The sequence below is a fragment of the Chanos chanos genome, chromosome 3 (assembly GCF_902362185.1).
Source record: "Chanos chanos chromosome 3, fChaCha1.1, whole genome shotgun sequence".
Lineage (NCBI taxonomy): Eukaryota > Metazoa > Chordata > Actinopteri > Gonorynchiformes > Chanidae > Chanos > Chanos chanos.
The window spans coordinates 42,528,764-42,546,331 of NC_044497.1; the positions used below are offsets into that span (position 1 = coordinate 42,528,764).

Here is a 17,568-nt window from a genome sequence, read left to right on the forward strand (position 1 = left end):
GGCGACGTAATATAACGCATAAGCTTGATGGTCTTTCTCTCTCTCTCTCTCTCTCTTTGTTTTTTCTCTCTCTCTCTTTGTTTCTCTCTCCCTCTCTCTCTCTCTCTCTCTTTCTCTCTCTCTCTCCCTCTCTCTCGTGCTGTCCCTTGCTCCCACACATGCACGCATGCACACATTCTTTGGGGCTAAGACACCGTACATATGCCCCTCCACATTAGGAATACTGGCCTATTTTGAGTGAGTTTTTGGGCAAAATCATCAGACTTCCTCTTTTACCGAATTCGTCAAGGACATGAAATTCATGTGTAAATAATGTACAGTTTTGTTTAGGCCCCCCTTACTCTGTGGAACTGATTGCTCTCTCTCGTCGGCAGAGATGGGCAAGCACAAAAGATCAGACTGCCAGCTGCCAGCAGAATCCTGCCTGGACTTGGTGCCAGTTTCAAACCTGCCAACTACTGTCTAGTACCCAAACCAGACTTCAAAGGAAAGAGCATAAGTCAGTACTGACTCATTACTGTGGTGTTTGAAGTCTCTGATGGCCACATTGTTCATCTCTGCCTTCGGATATTAAAGTAATACAGATTGTCTTGATAAGATAAGCAAAGGGTCTGATGGTGTATCTGATAGCGTTTGATTTGCTGTGGCGTTCGGTCTCCATAGTTAACACACGTCATATAATCCTAAATGAATCTAAATGAAGTCACCCTTACCCCGGATATCAGTCATCTATCAGACAGGGACACATTCTTCAGTCATTTGAAAAGTGTAGGTATCACGGCTTTTGTATTTGCACTTTTCTTTATCGCTGTGCACCGTACGTCTGATAAATATGTCAGTTCTCCGTCTCATTAAGACATAAGAGGGAAAAGATGAAGAGGGGAAGACTGATGGTGTGAGACAGAGCAGTAAGAATGTGGTTGCCTCTGGGTTGGGTGTGGAAACAGTTAGGGGAGTCCTCCAGTGTCTGTCATTCCAAAGCTGTCACCAGTCTGCAATGTTCCCCTGGAGATAGCAAAGTGCCAGAGTGCCCACAATGGGCACCATTTGGAGTGGGCTAGACTCCATAAGCCTCCTAATCCTGTAAGAGGCTTGTTCTGTTGTTTGAGGGGCTGCAGTGCTCTCATCCATTGGGTGTGGCCCTAGCTGGTGTGATTTCCTGGACTTTTCCACGACCGACTGTGTGTCGTCATCTTTTTTTCCTCGTTTTGCCTGTCACCTGTTTGTCCTTACATCATATGTCAAAGTGTGCGACAGTGTCCCACAGAACAGTCAATGCATGAATTGATGCATACATGTAGAAACGTATCAGTTTTGAATGCTGCTTTTGAGTTGATGTGAGTCTTTTTGATGTGAATACTAGTCGTGATGTGGGGTGGGCTCTTCGATAACATCCTCTCTCCTTGTTTCTTCTTTTTTTCTAGCTAATGGCAACGATAGCAGAAAATATAAAGGAGACCGATCTCCCTGTGGCCCTTCCCGCGTCCTCCATGTCCGCAAGGTTCCCATTGAGGTCTCCGAGGCAGAGGTCATCTCACTAGGAGTCCCATTCGGAAAAGTCACTAACCTATTGATGCTTAAAGGGAAAAACCAAGTATGTCATCCATACCACCCATTGTAGTAGCGAACTCCTAACCAAAGTTTGAGAGTTAGCAGTTAGTTAGCACGATTTAGGGGAGTCACAATTAATTGTGTGTTAACTGTAGTCACAATTTTTGCCCGTGCAATTAGGGAAGGACAAAAGGCTTCTGTTAATTAGCTCATTTTATTTCACACCAGCCCGTCAGCACGTGAGGGCAGTGATGAATTGCATAAATCTCCTTTGAGCACACTTTAAGTGCATTAATCAAGCACTGCTGTGTATGTCAGGTCCTTGACCAATCACAAATTCATGTGTTCAGCTGAATTACAGGGTTTCTTGGGAGTGCATCGTCAGCAAATGCGTTGTGAACCCAGTAGTCTGTTCATCTCTCTCTCTACATAGTGAATGTTTTATCACATTAAAAAAATGAGAAAATAAAAAGATAATGGATTCTTCTGAGGGAGGAATTAGAATTGTAAGAAAAAAAACATCTTCTGTGATTTGGAACTGTTTTAGTTTCAAAGGGGTTGATGATGCTCTGGTAATTTTAGTGAGGCAGCATCAGGAGTAGTGAGACAGCAATAGAATATTTTTAGATTACATGAAAACACGAATAAAATGAAAGAACTGTGCAATCTCTGTCATTCATAACTAACAGTTGCAGCTGCAACATCAGTCAGAATAAAATCATCTTCAAATATCTTCAAACATTTATCTTGCACAGGATTCTTAAAAGTATTTTGGTAGAAAAGGTTTAAATATAACCAAATGTTTGAAGTTGTATCACATTTAGTGTTCTGAACAGCAGCATTGGTGTTTTTGGATTAAAGAGGCTTTCTGAATTTGATTCTTGTCTTTATTTAGAAGAACAGTTTCATGAGTCCTGGCTATGCCACAGTTTCGTCACGATGTACAGATAACTGCTAAAATGCAGTAAACACCAACATGTGACCATACAACTTTTCCACCATTCAGCTGGCTGCTGCTTCTTTACAGCTGATACCCACAACATGCACTTCTAGATGTAGACTGATACTCTAAATTGATATTTGCACTCAATGGAGTTAGAGCTGTTAATTCTGTTCTTTATTCATATCATTAAAACAACATTAAAGGCAACACCTTTGTGCTGTGGACTACATTTGACTGTAGCTGATGATGTCTTTCCCTCACGCCTCTGTACCATTAGCATATTAGTCACTAGTCTTTTTACAACATTGAGAAGTTGAACAGCTTTTTTCTCTAAAGTTCCTACCAAACTTGCCCCAATCATCACCTCTTTTTCAAAGGAGACATGGCTGTGATGGTCAACATGATGGGAAATAGAGGCCGCCTAATATTTCTCTATGTGATGTCTCTATTTACTCCAGTGTTTCCTTCATTTTGGCGGTTACCTGTATGTTGTCTAAATGTATCCATGGTAACTGTGTCTTCGTGGGTCATTAAAATGTAAAAGTTTCTTTTGGTCTAAATTTGGCCTATTCTAGACCACTTTTATTCTCAAAGCACAATGTTTATCAGATGCACTTTGTTTATGGGATGGAATGAGTTTTTCCTGTCAGGGTAAACATCACAAAAAGCACTCCGCTGAAACAGAGATGTGTTCCGTCAGACAGTTTGGGTGGGCACTGATTTGCAGTCTATTTGTGCTTCATTACTGATGCCCAGGGATAGCAGTGAAGTGTGTATCCTTTTCTTTCAAATACATCAAGGTTTCGTTAATGAGAGGGTTCTGATAAGACTCGGAGCAGTGCAAGAACACAACTGGATGCACGCTTCTCTCTCTCTCTCTGTCTCTCTCTCTCTCTCTCTCTCTCTCTCTCTCAAGTGGCCTTTCATATTCAAATGGAACTGGCATATTTAGAGAAGAAAAGAAGGCCAAATTTCCTTATGCCCAGATGCATAAATTTTGCCATGCTGCATGGGTTGATTGGGCATCAAAGATCCAGTGTATTGTCGGTCAACACATCTATCAATCTCTCACACCTTGCTTGAGCAGACTTGAATAATTCGCTTTTGTGATGGCCTAGACAGTCTGTGAAAGAGAGTTTCCTCTTTGTCTAGATTCATAGGTCCCGCACAGACTTCAGAAAACATTTTTTTTTTTTTCCATTTGAGATTTGTTTCTCTCTGTTTATCAGACCGGATTATATTCAGTTTCTTTTTCAGATCATCTCAACAAATCCAATTTACAAGGTTGAAGTTGTTTTTTTTTCACTCCAACAGTCAGTGAGGGACAAATAGTTTACACACACTGAACCTGAGTTGTAATTTATTCAGTGCTAAAGTATCATTTCGGTTGAAGAATATGCGAGCAGATTGATTGGAGAACAGATGTTAGTGTTGCTCATGTTGTTTTCTTTCCTGGCCAGGCTTTCATAGAAATGGCTTCTGAAGAAGCAGCCATCACCATGGTCAACTATTACACTGCCGCCACACCCCACATCCGCAACCAGCCCGTCTACATCCAGTACTCCAACCACCGTGAGCTCAAGACCGACAACTTGCCCAATCAGGGGGTGAGAAAACAACTTTTCAGTCACATACAGACACAGACCTTTCACCTCTCCCGCTGAAAATAACAGGAACCTCAACTGACATGCACACGCACGCACAAGCACATGCACACGCATGTATATACCCACATACGCATATACGCACATATATTTAGAAAATTGTGCACTTGCATCTACATAGAAGCATTTATGTATCTGGCTAAGCTGTTCATGTTTCCGATATACATTTCTTGCTTTTCTGGCTATCAGATTTGGACCTGTATTGATCAGTGATAGTAAACAATGGAATTGAGGGGTGATTGTCTAGCCTGAAATAGAATTCCCTTGGGCTTAACCTCCATTGAAACTATTACATTTTGTCATCTTTGCTGAATATTGCTCCTTGAATTTAACAAGGCTTGGGGCTAGGTTGTTAGCTCTAGATCACTCAATCTGAGTTTGAAGCTGTAAGAATATCTGCCTGGAATGAAGACATAATACTTTGTCCCACAGAGAGCTCAGGCAGCGCTCCAGGCCGTCAATGCAGTGCATTCTGGGAATATGACTCTTTCTGGGTCTGCGTCAGGCAGCGATGGCACCCTGATGCCTGGACAGAGTCCTGTCCTACGTATTATTGTAGAGAACCTCTTCTATCCTGTCTCTCTGGAAGTGCTTCACCAGGTAAGCTACATGTCCCATACTACATCTTTCTTTCTCTCTCTCTCTCTCTCTCTCTCTCTCTCTCTCTCTCTCTCTCTCTCTCTCTCTTTCAGTCACCCCCCCCCCCCACACACACACATAAAGTAATGTTGGCTCTTAAAAATCCAGCTAATGTTGGATAAACTGTCTGAGGTAATGCCTTACGCTTGTGGGTTTGTAACGTGACTGTAAATCTGTTTTCTCCTGTCATCTCATTTATTCCCTCATAGATCTTCTCTAAGTTTGGAACAGTCCTGAAGATCATCACTTTCACCAAGAATAACCAGTTCCAGGCCTTGCTACAATATGCAGATCCCATAAATGCACACCATGCCAAAGTGGTCAGTAAAAAAAATCATGTTTTTTGGTCTTAACATTCCTTCTATTATCCTGACAGTATGTGTTTAACGTATGACATATTGAAAGAGCATATCTAACTCAGAGCAGCATTGCAAGCCCTACAAACGTGCAGACAGTAAGAGGAATGAGACACAGAAGCTTTAACAGTCTCGTATCACTGAAAAGATGCGTCTGGATTATGGGGATTTCTGTGGGAATGCACAGCTTGGCAGTGGTCATCCTGTACTAGAATTCTCATTCATTTCTCGGGTAACCTTCTCTGTAATCGTAACGTCAGTAGCAATCAATGGAGCTCTCTTGTTATATTCAGGAGCTGACACCTGTGTATGTATCACACCCTGCCAAAGGCCCCATCCTCAGCTGTACCCCCCCCCCCCAGCTATCTTACTCAAGGCCTTACAGAATGCTCCATCTTCTTCAATAATGAGTGGAAATTTGTCAGCATGGCAGCCATTCTCCCTCCGACCTCCTAACACCCCCACCCCTACCCCCCAAACTGAAAATCAGCCCTCGCCATGCCACACAAATCACGCACCCCTGTGATTAATTTGTCACCAGGGAGGGTATCTAATGAACGCCATTGAAGCCCATAAGAGAGAGAGAAAAAAAACAACCACGTAATTACTCCCCTGGTCTGCCACTGTTATCTATTGTCCTCCTGCCATGTTGCATTGCTTCCCTACACAATGAGCACATTTGTTTGGTGTTTGAGGTGAGGAGGGGTGTTGTACCCCCACCCTTCAGCCCTTGCTAAATTACTAGGGAGAAACAGGATGGAGGAGTAGCGCCCCCCCCCCCCCCCAAAGAATTGTATGCAGATCTAACTCATTATTTATCTGCATCTTAGTGGAAAGCTTGAACTATCTAACTGATGAAGAGGTGGAAAGACAGGGAGAGAAAGAAGAAGCACGTTTTTCCACTATTTGAGGATGATCCATTTGATTTTTTTCCTGGCTCTTAAGCATGACCGTGAATCTTTTAGTCTGTGGTCCTGAGATCTATATGCCTCTTTAGCTCTCTCTCTCTCTCTCTCTCTCTCTCTCTCTCTCTCTCTCTCTCTCTCTTTCTCTCTCTCTCTCTCTCTCTCTCTCTACTGTAGGGATTAGGCTGATGAGCGTTTGTCATCAGGGGTTTAGTTTAATGAACAGCCCCCTTGAGGGAAATCATGTCCACCCCCGGCCCCCTCTCAGCCCTCTCTCCTGTTTCTAATGGGAACTCCATTGTGTAGTATGTCAGAGCGGATCATCAGCCGGACCTCATCATGATGAGCTCAAGTCCGTCTTTTATTCTAGTCCAGCTGCTAAAGTAGTAACCCATATGTCGTAATTATTGGGTCATATTTCATTTCCCCAAACAAAACAGGCCACAGTCAAATGAGCATAACGAGAAAAATGACCAGGGAAAGCAGTTTGTTCCAAAGGTAATGATGGTGGCTTCAGAGACAGGGAATCGTGGATGTACGTCCAACGTACACGGGAAGCCTCCTGTTTCATTTCTTGATGGGGTCTTTCCTTCAGATTCAGATCTCCTGACCAAAAGTCTGATCTCTTCATTGTGAGAAATGAATTTTATGGTTACATGGCTCAAAGTCTTATAGATTTGTTTCACTAAGAAAGTATTTTATGCCAAAAGGCAGGAGGCAAAAAAAGAAATCTGGATTTCAGTTTTTATTACTTAAAATATCTGTCAGAGAACCTGTGGCTGAGTTGTAAGTAATTAATTGCATGAGAGAAAGATAGAGTAGCTGCAGAGTTTTCCATCAAGGCTAGGTGTAATTAAGTGGATTAGATCAAATCGACTGGCAGGTGCTGATCTAGTCGAGCGGCGTGTTCTCTCATTTATGGCAATCTGGACCTTGACCAAATATTCATTCACTATAGCACAGGTGTGACAGGCGTTGGTTCTACAGTTTGCAGGTTGTTTGTGGATCCCTTTGATGAACCGTTTCTCCACAGACTTGTGTTTTGGTCCATTACTTTTTCTGTTTTGTAAAGCTTTTATGGTATTATGGGTGTTTGTAGCAGTATTGCTTTAATTTGCGGTTTACCCAGATGATTTGTAACACGGAGTTGACATGGAATGCTTCTTGGATGTTTCCTTAATTGTTATGAGGATTTCATTATGCATCTGAAATTTCCACTCGCAAAGCTCAAAGTGTAAATTTAACAACCGAGAGTCATCATTCTGTGATTTTTAAAAAGATACTTAACCCTGAGAAAGTTCAGCTTGAAAACTGATCATGGGGCAAAATATATGAAAACAAAACAATAACCAAATATGCCCCATACACACACACACACTCATACGCACACTTGTACTCACAGGCCTGTACTGTTTAGATGATCATAATGTTACCTTTTGCCTCAAATGATGTTGGTGGTCTCTTGACATTTGAATCATACTTTTAATACTTTGCTTCCGTGTGTTTATAGCATCTGCTTTAATTCTGCTACTTTAAAAAGACGAGTGGGCATGATCTGTGGATTGCTCATATCCTTAGCAGCCTTTGTTGACAAACCCAACCCAAGTTTAAACAGAATAAAAATGGCAAAATGAGTCTTGGATCTGCTTGTCATTTTTGAACTACAAATACCATGCACTCTAACCACACTAGTAAAAAAAAAAAAGCAATTATATTGATATTACTACAAGGTCTGCAATAGTTTTGGCGTGTCCCTTGAATTCACAGGGCAAACAGGAGGAAACGAGAAACAAAGTCAGGCCCCAGCTCTTTTATGTCTAAAACACCATTAACCAAATTAAGTCAAGCTAACAGTAATTTAGTATTATCAAATAATCTGGGGAATGGGATATTACCATCCTGTCGTCTGTCAGTGCTTTGATTTGTCCCTTCTGTCTATCAGACTTTGGATGGCCAGAACATCTACAATGCCTGCTGCACTCTGCGCGTGGAGTTTTCCAAGCTAACCAGTCTGAATGTGAAATACAACAATGACAAGAGCAGGGACTTCACACGCCTGGATCTGCCCTCAGGAGACGGCCAGCCCACGCTGGACCCCGCCATGTCTGCTGCCTTTGGTGAGACCCCACCCCCCCCCCCCCACCCCCCCTCCCCGGGCAGCCCAGAAGAGACCACCTCATAATGTTCTCCTCTTTAACAGAGCCCTGTATATATATTTATATGACCACATAATTTGACAAAATTTTGAGGAACATTAAAAAAATGTATTTTGGTATTTTGTTACCTGATATCTTAAGCTTCGGGATTGTTCTGCTCGTTTGATTTCTGATAAGGTCATCGGTGCCGGACTGAATTCAGTTTTGAAAAACGCGTCGTTTCATTTTCCATAGCAAGAGCTCTTTTTCTCTTCGTCTCTTGTTAAATGGCAATGGAGAGACAGAGCCAAACAGATAGCAGGCTTTAGTAGTGTCAGATCTCCCCTCCTCCGCTTATTGTTCTGACTGATGTGTCCGTGTGTTTTGATGTTAATGCTATCAGCCCCTTGCATGCACACAAACACACACACACACACATACAAAGGCCAGAGAGAGAGTCTTATCACACACATATACTCGGTTGTGTGGGAGCTGGATAACAGAACCTTAGAGGGATTAAACAGGGAACTATGTGTATGTGTATGTGTATGTGTATGTGTATGCGTACACGGCTGTGAAATGGCTAGACTGCCCAGTTGCCCGTCTTGTTGTCTCAGGCACAGTAAATCACTGCTGCTGTCTTGTCCTGGAGGTGCTGGTGAAACTGATAAGATGAGAGCTTGTGTGTGCGCGATTGTGTGTGCGCGTCTGCTTGTGTGTGTGTGTGTGTGTGTGTGTGTGAGACCTGTAAATCAGAGCTGATGAGTTGGTTTAAGGTGCAGACTGCAGACCCGCTGTGACGTCTAAGGGCCAGACCCAGGCAGCGGTAATAAAAGATGTTAAATGGATCCTTTTATTAGACTACACTCAGGATCTTTTTGTCTAGGTGCAGCAACAGGGCTTTAGTATGTTCTCTCCGAAATCACGTTATTCTGAAATCATTGTATACCCACGGCGTCTTTCTCATCCTTGGATTTATGTGTTTGTTGGCTCTGTGGCGGTGTGCATCCTTCAGAACAAAATCAGTATAAAACCGGTTAAATTAACATTGTTGCTCTCCTGAGTACTCAAAAACTGAATTTGAAATGTACCGATGTTAAAAATTAAAAATAGTGTTCGGCAAATGCTGTTTTTCAACATCCAGCTGAGATCAGATATGTGAAAACCGGTACGGCGCTCAACTTCTATGCTACACACAGAAGGAAACTATGAGCCTTAGTGTAATAGTTTGGAGTGTTCCTCTGTAATTATCCCCGCTGACATGACTGCTGCCCACTGAGTCAGCCAGCATACCGTTCACTGTTCAATTTCACATAATCTCCCTGCTTGTGTTGTGCTTTTTGCCTTATAGGTACTCTATAAACCCAGGAGGCATTTTTCTTTTGACTTCAAATCCAGCACTCTTCAGCTTTCTAATTTCCTGTTTAAGAGACTCTGCGCTTCCAATAATCTTAATGTCATTTTGGAGACATTCGTTTTGTTTATTGGGGTTTTTTTTTTTTTTTTTTGGAAAGGTCCTATATTTTTGAAAGGGAATTTAAAATAGCCTAATCTTTGAACGGTTTTCATAGATCACTGACAGTCAACCTGAAGGAACATCAGGTAGTTCCACAGAGCAATGCCTTCAAAGCTCAGTTGGCCTTCAAAACACCAGTAGAGGCCCCACAGTATCTCTGTTCATTAGTGTATTACAGCTCCTCCCTGCAGCCACAAAGAGTTTGGTAAAAAAATAAAACCCTCCCATCTGTTGCCCCTTCAGTGACTTTTACAAGCGCGGGCTCATCGGTTGCCGTTGGTAACCTGTTGTTTTTTGTGCAGGGGCTCCAGGGATCATCTCCTCGCCGTACGCCGGGGCAGCTGGCTTCGCACCGGCCATTGGTTTCCCCCAGGCCCCAGGTACGAACGTCCCTCCACCCCTGCTCTGGGGTCTTCTCCGCCCACAAAACCTCCGCCTGGACGAGCCATAATGAGAGCTCTTTATCTCTGAGCACATCTCATCTCTCACTGAATCTCTGAGAGTGCTAGACCATAATGTCCAAAGCCACTTGCATATCATGCCTTCATATTAAAGCTGCTAAAGTGGACAAAGCAAAAGGGGCGCAGCGGCATCGACGGTATTGGCACATCTTACGTCTCCAAAAAGGACAACAAGACTAATGATGGTGTAGATTGGTTTGTATATAGAGTTTGCCACGAAGTACATTTCAAGGATATGATTGATCAATTCTCTCAGTAAGCCTGTTTATTTGCGGTTGTGGAAAGCATATGGTTAACTTCAATATTTGACGTGCGAACGAGGATCTTTTCAGAGATACAAATCCTCGTCCTCTTCCTCACCGAGTCAATGAACGAGCGGCAAATTTAGAAGTAAAATCAAAACACGGTCGGCATGCATTGTCCAGAGACGCCTACCATTTACCCTTCCCCTCTCTCCGTATCACTGTTCCTCTTCAAATAATCAGCGTGGCTTTTATCTCATGACCTGTCCTTACCACAGTTTCCCAAAATGAAGTTGAATTGTATCAAATTAAACAACCATTCAAAAAAAAAAAAAAAAAAAGCCACGCAGATTATTTGAAACATTATGTTAAACCTCCTCCCCCATCACTGAGCTGCTGTATCAGTTGATGAAAATGGAAAGTGACTGTGTTCCAGATCTTTCCCTCTCTCTCACAACTCCTTTCCCCTCTCCACGATGTTGTGTGTGTGTGTGCGTGTGTGTGTGTGTGTGTGTGTGTGCGTGTGTGTCCCGCTCAGGTCTGTCCATGCAGACGATGCCCGGTGCTCTAGGACCTCTAGTCCCCACCTCAGCAGTGGCCGGACGCATGGCCATCCATGGAATGGCCCCCACCGCGGTCCACTCTGTGCTCCTCGTCTCCAACCTCAACCCTGAAGTGAGTGTGTGTGTGTGTGTGTGTGTGTGTGTGTGTGTCCTGTTCCCTTTACCCGCCTATTCCCCAGTCATAGCTATAAAACCTCTGTATGCTGTGTACACACTGAAACCTGTCATGAAACATAAACTCTGGTTTAATATGTAATGAAAGTATGTAAATGCTTAGAAACATCCGTGAGCTTTAGAAAGCAACTTGACCTGCTGATAACATGACTAAAGCATCCAAGCTGAATTATATGAAGAGTGTGGAGTGTATTTCAAATGCTTTGTACATAATTTAAAGAGTGGCCTTTGAAGAGCCATACATTTTCTCTTATTTAAATTACTCACACACATTTTCTCTTTCTGTTGAGCTATGTTATAGTAACAGTCTGAATACATGTGACTGTGCTGCGTGGATGTTATAGTAACAGTCTGAATACATGTGACTGTCTGTGCTGTGTGGATGTTATAGTAACAGTCTGAATACATGTGACTGTCTGTGCTGTGTGGATGTTATAGTAACAGTCTGAATACATGTGACTGTCTGTGCTGTGTGGATGTTATAGTAACAGTCTGAATACATGTGACTGTGCTGCGTGGATGTTATAGTAACAGTCTGAATACATGTGACTGTCTGTGCTGTGTGGATGTTATAATAACAGTCCGAATACATGTGACTGTCTGTGCTGCTTGGCTGTTATAGTAACAGTCTGAATACATGTGACTGTCTGTGCTGTGTGGCTGTTATAGTAACAGTGTGAATACATGTGACTGTCTGTGCTGCGTGGATGCACTTTGAGCTTGTCACATTTCCTTCAGTGTGTGTTGTGTATGAGAGCGAGAGTTAAGTCAGCATCGTGGCTATTTTCATTTATTTTGCGTCAGCAGTTGATGTCACAAGGCCCTGGCTTGATTTGATTCTAGCGAGTGTGTGTGCGTGTGTGTGCGCGTGTGTGTGTGTGTGTTTTGACCTGAGTGCACTAGGCTTGCATGCTGTTTCTTTATATATTTCATCAGAGCTTTCATCAGTGGAAAAACTGATGGCTTATAACAATAATTCTCTCTCTGTTGTACAGAGCATAACACCTCACAGTCTCTTCATCCTATTCGGTAAGTGGGCCCTTATTATTCTGAAAATGACATTTTCAGAAGGTTATGTGCTCTGTTATGAAGGCAGTGTGAATGAGAAGGGAGTGAAGACCAGTGTATTTCCTGTCAGACAACCATCTGTTCCCTGACAGGAAATACTATCCTCCATTCCATGAATGTTGCGTATCTTCTATATGCTGTACATTCGGCTGGCTACCTCTCTTATTGTCCTCAGTATTTAATATCTGTCAGCACCCTGGCCTGATTGCACATCGACTGATCTCATTGATAGACCCGTTATTCTCCCAGGCACTCTGACATCCTGTGGGTGTGTGGGGGTGTGTGTGTGAGTGCGTGCGGGCGAGTGTTTGTCAGGAAACTGCCCACACACTCTGTCTTAACCAATATAACACCAGGATCAGCAACTACCACAAGATGCTTTGGCGATTTTGTGAGTGTATGTGCATGCCTGCATGCAGCCACTGTCTTATACACTCTTTTTCTCTGCAGGAGTCTATGGAGATGTGCACAGGGTTAAGATTCTGTTCAATAAGAAAGAGAATGCCTTAGTACAGATGGCCGATGCCACACAGGCACAGCTTGGTATGTGTTAAATTAAACGTGAATATTTCTTGCCATAATCATCTTTTCTACAAGATGATTGCTTTTTTAATTATGTAGTTATGAAACCATTAACCGGGCTAATTTTTGATACACAACTTCAATGTTATAAACTGTCATTTTGGTGAACTAGTTAAAATACTGCATTTAACATACAGTACTTCATTCAAAGAGATGGGAAAAGAGAATTAAGGGATCTATTTTGTTTAATAGGTTACATCAGACAAAATCTCTGTTTAAATGCATGCTTTTATTTCGAAGCATTTGAAATAAATCAAGAGCACAAGGAGACACTAAGTAGAGGAAATACCCCATTTTCTTTTTCAAAAATAAATCTTTCACAGCTATTTTTCACTAACCAATTAAATGACGTCTTTACTCTTTTTAGCCATGAGCCACCTAAACGGGCAGCGTCTCCATGGTAAAGTCATACGGGTGACCATCTCAAAGCACCAGACGGTGCAGCTGCCCAGGGAGGGTCAGGAGGACCAGGGCCTGACCAAAGACTTCAGTGGGAGTCCACTACACCGCTTCAAAAAACCAGGCTCCAAGAACTTCCAGAACATTTTCCCCCCATCCGCCACTCTTCATCTCTCCAACATCCCGTGAGTTCAGAAACAGAAAGACAGGACGCATCTTTACTCAAACTACAATTACAGTCATAATAAAACTTCTTATCTTTATCTCAAAATAAATTGTTTGTGATATTTGGCCCAATTTTGGTCTGCAGTGCTGCTTAAATGTAACATGAACGATTAAAGAAAGTAACATCTGACTTGTCTTGATTACCAGTGCTGTTTGAACAGGTTAATGTAATGACTATGCCGGTCACTGCCATTTTCTCGTATCAGTGCTGTCAATGCTGTGCGTCCTTTGCCCTCTTTCTTGTTTGATTTAGTGGAAATCGAAGAGATGTATCACTGATCCTGTTATTCAGTGTTTGTGTTATTTCAGAAATGATTCATTTATAGTGGGATGGTTAAGTGTCAGGAGAAATAGTGAGAATGGCAAGAATGCTATCCATCTTTCAACCTCAGTGCAGTAAAACAAAGTGATTTCACAGAACACCCCGTCAATCATGGTTGGCTTGAACTGTGCCTCCTTTATCCCCATTATTTTTTATGTCTCTTTCCTGTTTTAACAGCCCTTCCATAACAGACGACATTTTGAAAGACCTGTTTGCTAGCTCTGGATACACAGTGAAGGCCTTCAAGTTTTTCCAGTAAGTTCTGTGGGGTGTGGACTTCTCATAGCCCCCATGGTCCCTCACTCTCCCCCTCAATCGATGAATAATGCTGTGAAGTTCACCACACAGGCCCCGTTCATTCACACATGCCTGGGCTTCATAAACACCTCATTATGCACCAAGTCCACTTTTGTGATTGTGCAAAACCGACCAAGACCAACGTATGTTCTCAGGATTTGACTGAGTATATTTTGCTGATCCTCATCTACGGTTTCCGTGTATATTTCAGTCATGTGATGACAGATGTGAATTAACTGCACGTTTAGAGAAATTTCAGTGCATCCATCATGTTTTGGATGCAAGAATGAATATTCATTACTTTCCTTCTGTCAGCTTTGCCCAGTCAGATCTGTCTCAGAAAATATGAGGAATTGGAGCTTTTTACATGAATTCTGACAAGGTCTAAACACTTCAAATGTTTCAAAGACTTAGATCTTTAAATCTATGTCAGACTTTGATCTCGAAAGAAGCCTAGGGGTAGTAGACTGTCAGTGCCACTAGGTGGAGGTAACAGCCTACAGCAGAGTGTTGCTCACAAATGGAAACTTCCTTCACATGAAATCATGAGGATTAACATGAAACTTTTCACTGCGAGATCTTTACAGTTCTTTTAAAAAATAATAAAAAAAAAAAATTAAAATCGAATTCAATACTTTAATCTTGGTGGTCATCAAAATAGGAATACATTAGAATAAATTGAAAGATAAACTTCAGTTCCAGATAAATAGGAAATGTAACACTTTAAAATGAAAAGCTATGAATCAATGGTGAACCTTCGCCTACACTGGTAATGTACAGGAGTGTAACCTGCGCTCACCGTGCCTGACTGTCGTTTGATTTACAGAAAGGACCGTAAGATGGCGTTGATCCAGCTGGGATCCGTCGAGGAAGCCATCCAGGCCCTGATCGACCTCCACAACCACGACCTGGGAGAGAACCACCACCTGCGAGTGTCTTTCTCCAAGTCCACCATCTAGCAACTCCACCTGCTGACTCCTCAGGAGCTCTCCCCTCAGCAGTCTGACTTTTTATTTAAGAGTGACACGGAGAGCCAGAGCAGCACGCCCATAGATAACCATTAATCTCAAATCGGATAGTTTAGACATTTTGCAAAGAACGAAACAGAGACTACTACACGGCCCTCAGAAAGAGACTGAGGGCTTGTTTGATTGTTTGTTGGTTTGTTTGTTTGTTTGTTTGTTTTAAAAGACCTGTCCTGGATTCAGGGTTGGAAACCGGTGGATTGGCACATGCAGAGTAACGAACTGCAAAGATGTGACATTCCGGGAGCGTTCCGCGGTGTGGAAAATTTGACTCCCGTTTCTCCTCTGTTACAGTGCGCACCATCAACCCACCGCTTAGATCCTTGAGCGAGGATCCAAAGTGGCTGCGTGAGGCAGCATCCATGCGCTTAGACCTTTCTCACAGAGTCAAACCTATGCTGCATGTGAACTTTTTCGACGCACAGTCTCACGCCTCTTGTGTGGAGGTGGCATTACAGACAGACAGGCACTCCTTTTCGCCCAACAACCTTGTTACAGCAGAGCCCAACGGGGCTGGAACACGTCCCACCCCGGTCCTCAATGAAACCCCCACCGACACCATCTCCCACTAAACTCCTGCATGTTTCTGCCCAGCGCACCAGCCCTGTCCTACTCTCCGGCCCAGAGCTGTAGGATGTGTCAGAGGTACTGTCCAGGAACGGCTTGGGAATGTCACTGATGCAGAGGGTGTTTTGGAGGGGGGGGGGGGGGCAAAAATGCTGTAGCCACAGTCCTACCGAGGGGCTGTCCCCATTTTTTGGAGTAGCATTAAAATGTGAACATGGAAAGGAGTCCCATTCACACGACAAGCCGTGTCATGTTGTTTCTCAGCGCTCTGTAAGTTTTTAGTTTAAGAAGGGCAAAACGAGGAATGTTTTGCCCATTTGTGTCTCTGTTTACTGTGCAAGAATATTGGCCAGACAGTAGGTGATCTGTGAATAGACAAATAGCTAGGTGAATGGGGAGCTTTTTACTTACTCCACAAAATAGGAGTTTTTCTACAAAAAAACAAAAAAAAAGGACAAGCCCAGTGTCACGTGAACAGTCTGTCTTGACACATCAGAGCACAATGGTGTGTGAGAATCGCCGTCTGTGCTAAGCTTCTGGAGAAACCTTTTTAAAACATGCATCATCATTCCAGGACTCATGGCCAGCAGTCAGTTATACTGGAACATTTCAATCCATAGTGCTCAGCTGTAGGGGGCTCCAGCCCACGCCCCAGCCCCAGCCCCCCAAGAGTGGAATCATGAATGTGAATGATGTTGCCCCCATAACAGTGGTTTTTAAATGGGAATAATTTCTCCATTTGATGCCACCTCCCTTTGCCCTGATTTAATTATATTAACCAAATGTGTTGTTTTTTTCTTTTCTTTTCTTTTTGCTTTTTCTTTCTTTTCCGTTTCAGTCTTTTAGCATGTTGACAGTGGAGTGTTTTAGTGTCTTGACTCTTTTTTTTTTTTTCCTTTTTTTTTTTTTTGCCTTGTCTGAGCATATTCTGCAGCTCCAGTTATATTGGGTGGTTTTTGCTGGACAACAGCAAGGACCGGTAACAGTTACAGCAATGAAAAAAAACGGGCACGCTGTCGCCTTGCAGTCCTACACCATACGCCTCCATATCCAAGCAAACCAAAAAGTTGGAGAAATTTGTAGTGAGCACACATAGTGCTGGGAGCTAAGGAAGAGCCTTAGCTCAGAGACGTAGAGAGTGTGTGTGTGTTTGTGTGTGCGCACATGTGTGTGGGTGTGTGTGGGTGCGTGTGCGTGTGTGTGTGTGTGGGTGCATGTGTGTGTGTGTGTGTGTGTGTGTGTGTGTGTGTGTGTGTGTGCGTGCATGTGTGTTTATGTATGTGTGTGTGTGTGTGTTTGTGTGCAGGGTAATGTAATCTAGAGGCTAAACTCATCAGGACTCTATTAGTTGTATGAGGCCTCCTGTATACATTCAGTACAGGCATGGTGCTGTCTCGCGCTGCCAAGGTCTAGCCTTAACATTCCATGGTGGGTCAGAGCAGGCCCGAGGAGTAGCATCCAGAGAGAGACGATCAGTGCCTGTGTTGCCTAACCTCACTCAGTGTCATTTCTGAGTTTGTCCCAGAGAAAAAAAAAGAAAAGAAAATGGATTACGTCAACATGCGCAAAAAATTCGAGCAAACGCAAGGCAAGGGATAGCGTCTTTTTTTTTTTTTTTTTCTCAATTAATTTTACCTGAAGCGATTGAACTACAAACATTTCTCAAATGAAAATGAAAGAATTTTTTTGAAGTTTACAGTCTTAAATAAAGCAAAACTATTCAGGTCTATATATCTTAAGGATTGTCAAGATTTTTTGAAAAAAAAAAAAAAAAAAAAGAAGTTACTTATTTTTGGTAATTTGTTCTTTTTTATGGAAGAGAGAAAAAAAAATAATTTGAAACCTCATCGGGTTTTTTGTACCACTATAATCATTCAAGAAATCATGGAGAGGAAAAAAAATCATATTTACTGTGTATTTACTTAATTTCTTAT

At 42.6% G+C, this 17,568-nt stretch overlaps 1 protein-coding gene across 1 annotated transcript in view; it reads left to right on the forward strand.

The window, feature by feature from the left end:
* ptbp3 (polypyrimidine tract binding protein 3) overlaps positions 1–15,185 on the forward strand; it is a 38,667-nt gene extending 23,482 nt beyond the window's left edge. Inside the window, exons 3-14 of the mRNA XM_030767409.1 lie at positions 1,425–1,594; positions 3,955–4,101; positions 4,591–4,758; positions 5,007–5,117; positions 8,001–8,175; positions 10,012–10,089; positions 10,951–11,087; positions 12,145–12,178; positions 12,668–12,760; positions 13,167–13,383; positions 13,923–14,000; positions 14,869–15,185. Of these exons, the coding sequence (XP_030623269.1) occupies positions 1,425–1,594; positions 3,955–4,101; positions 4,591–4,758; positions 5,007–5,117; positions 8,001–8,175; positions 10,012–10,089; positions 10,951–11,087; positions 12,145–12,178; positions 12,668–12,760; positions 13,167–13,383; positions 13,923–14,000; positions 14,869–15,001 (1,541 nt within the window). The 3' untranslated portion in view covers positions 15,002–15,185. The remainder of the gene's footprint in view (positions 1–1,424; positions 1,595–3,954; positions 4,102–4,590; positions 4,759–5,006; positions 5,118–8,000; positions 8,176–10,011; positions 10,090–10,950; positions 11,088–12,144; positions 12,179–12,667; positions 12,761–13,166; positions 13,384–13,922; positions 14,001–14,868) is intronic.
* The last annotated feature ends 2,383 nt before the right edge of the window (positions 15,186–17,568 follow it).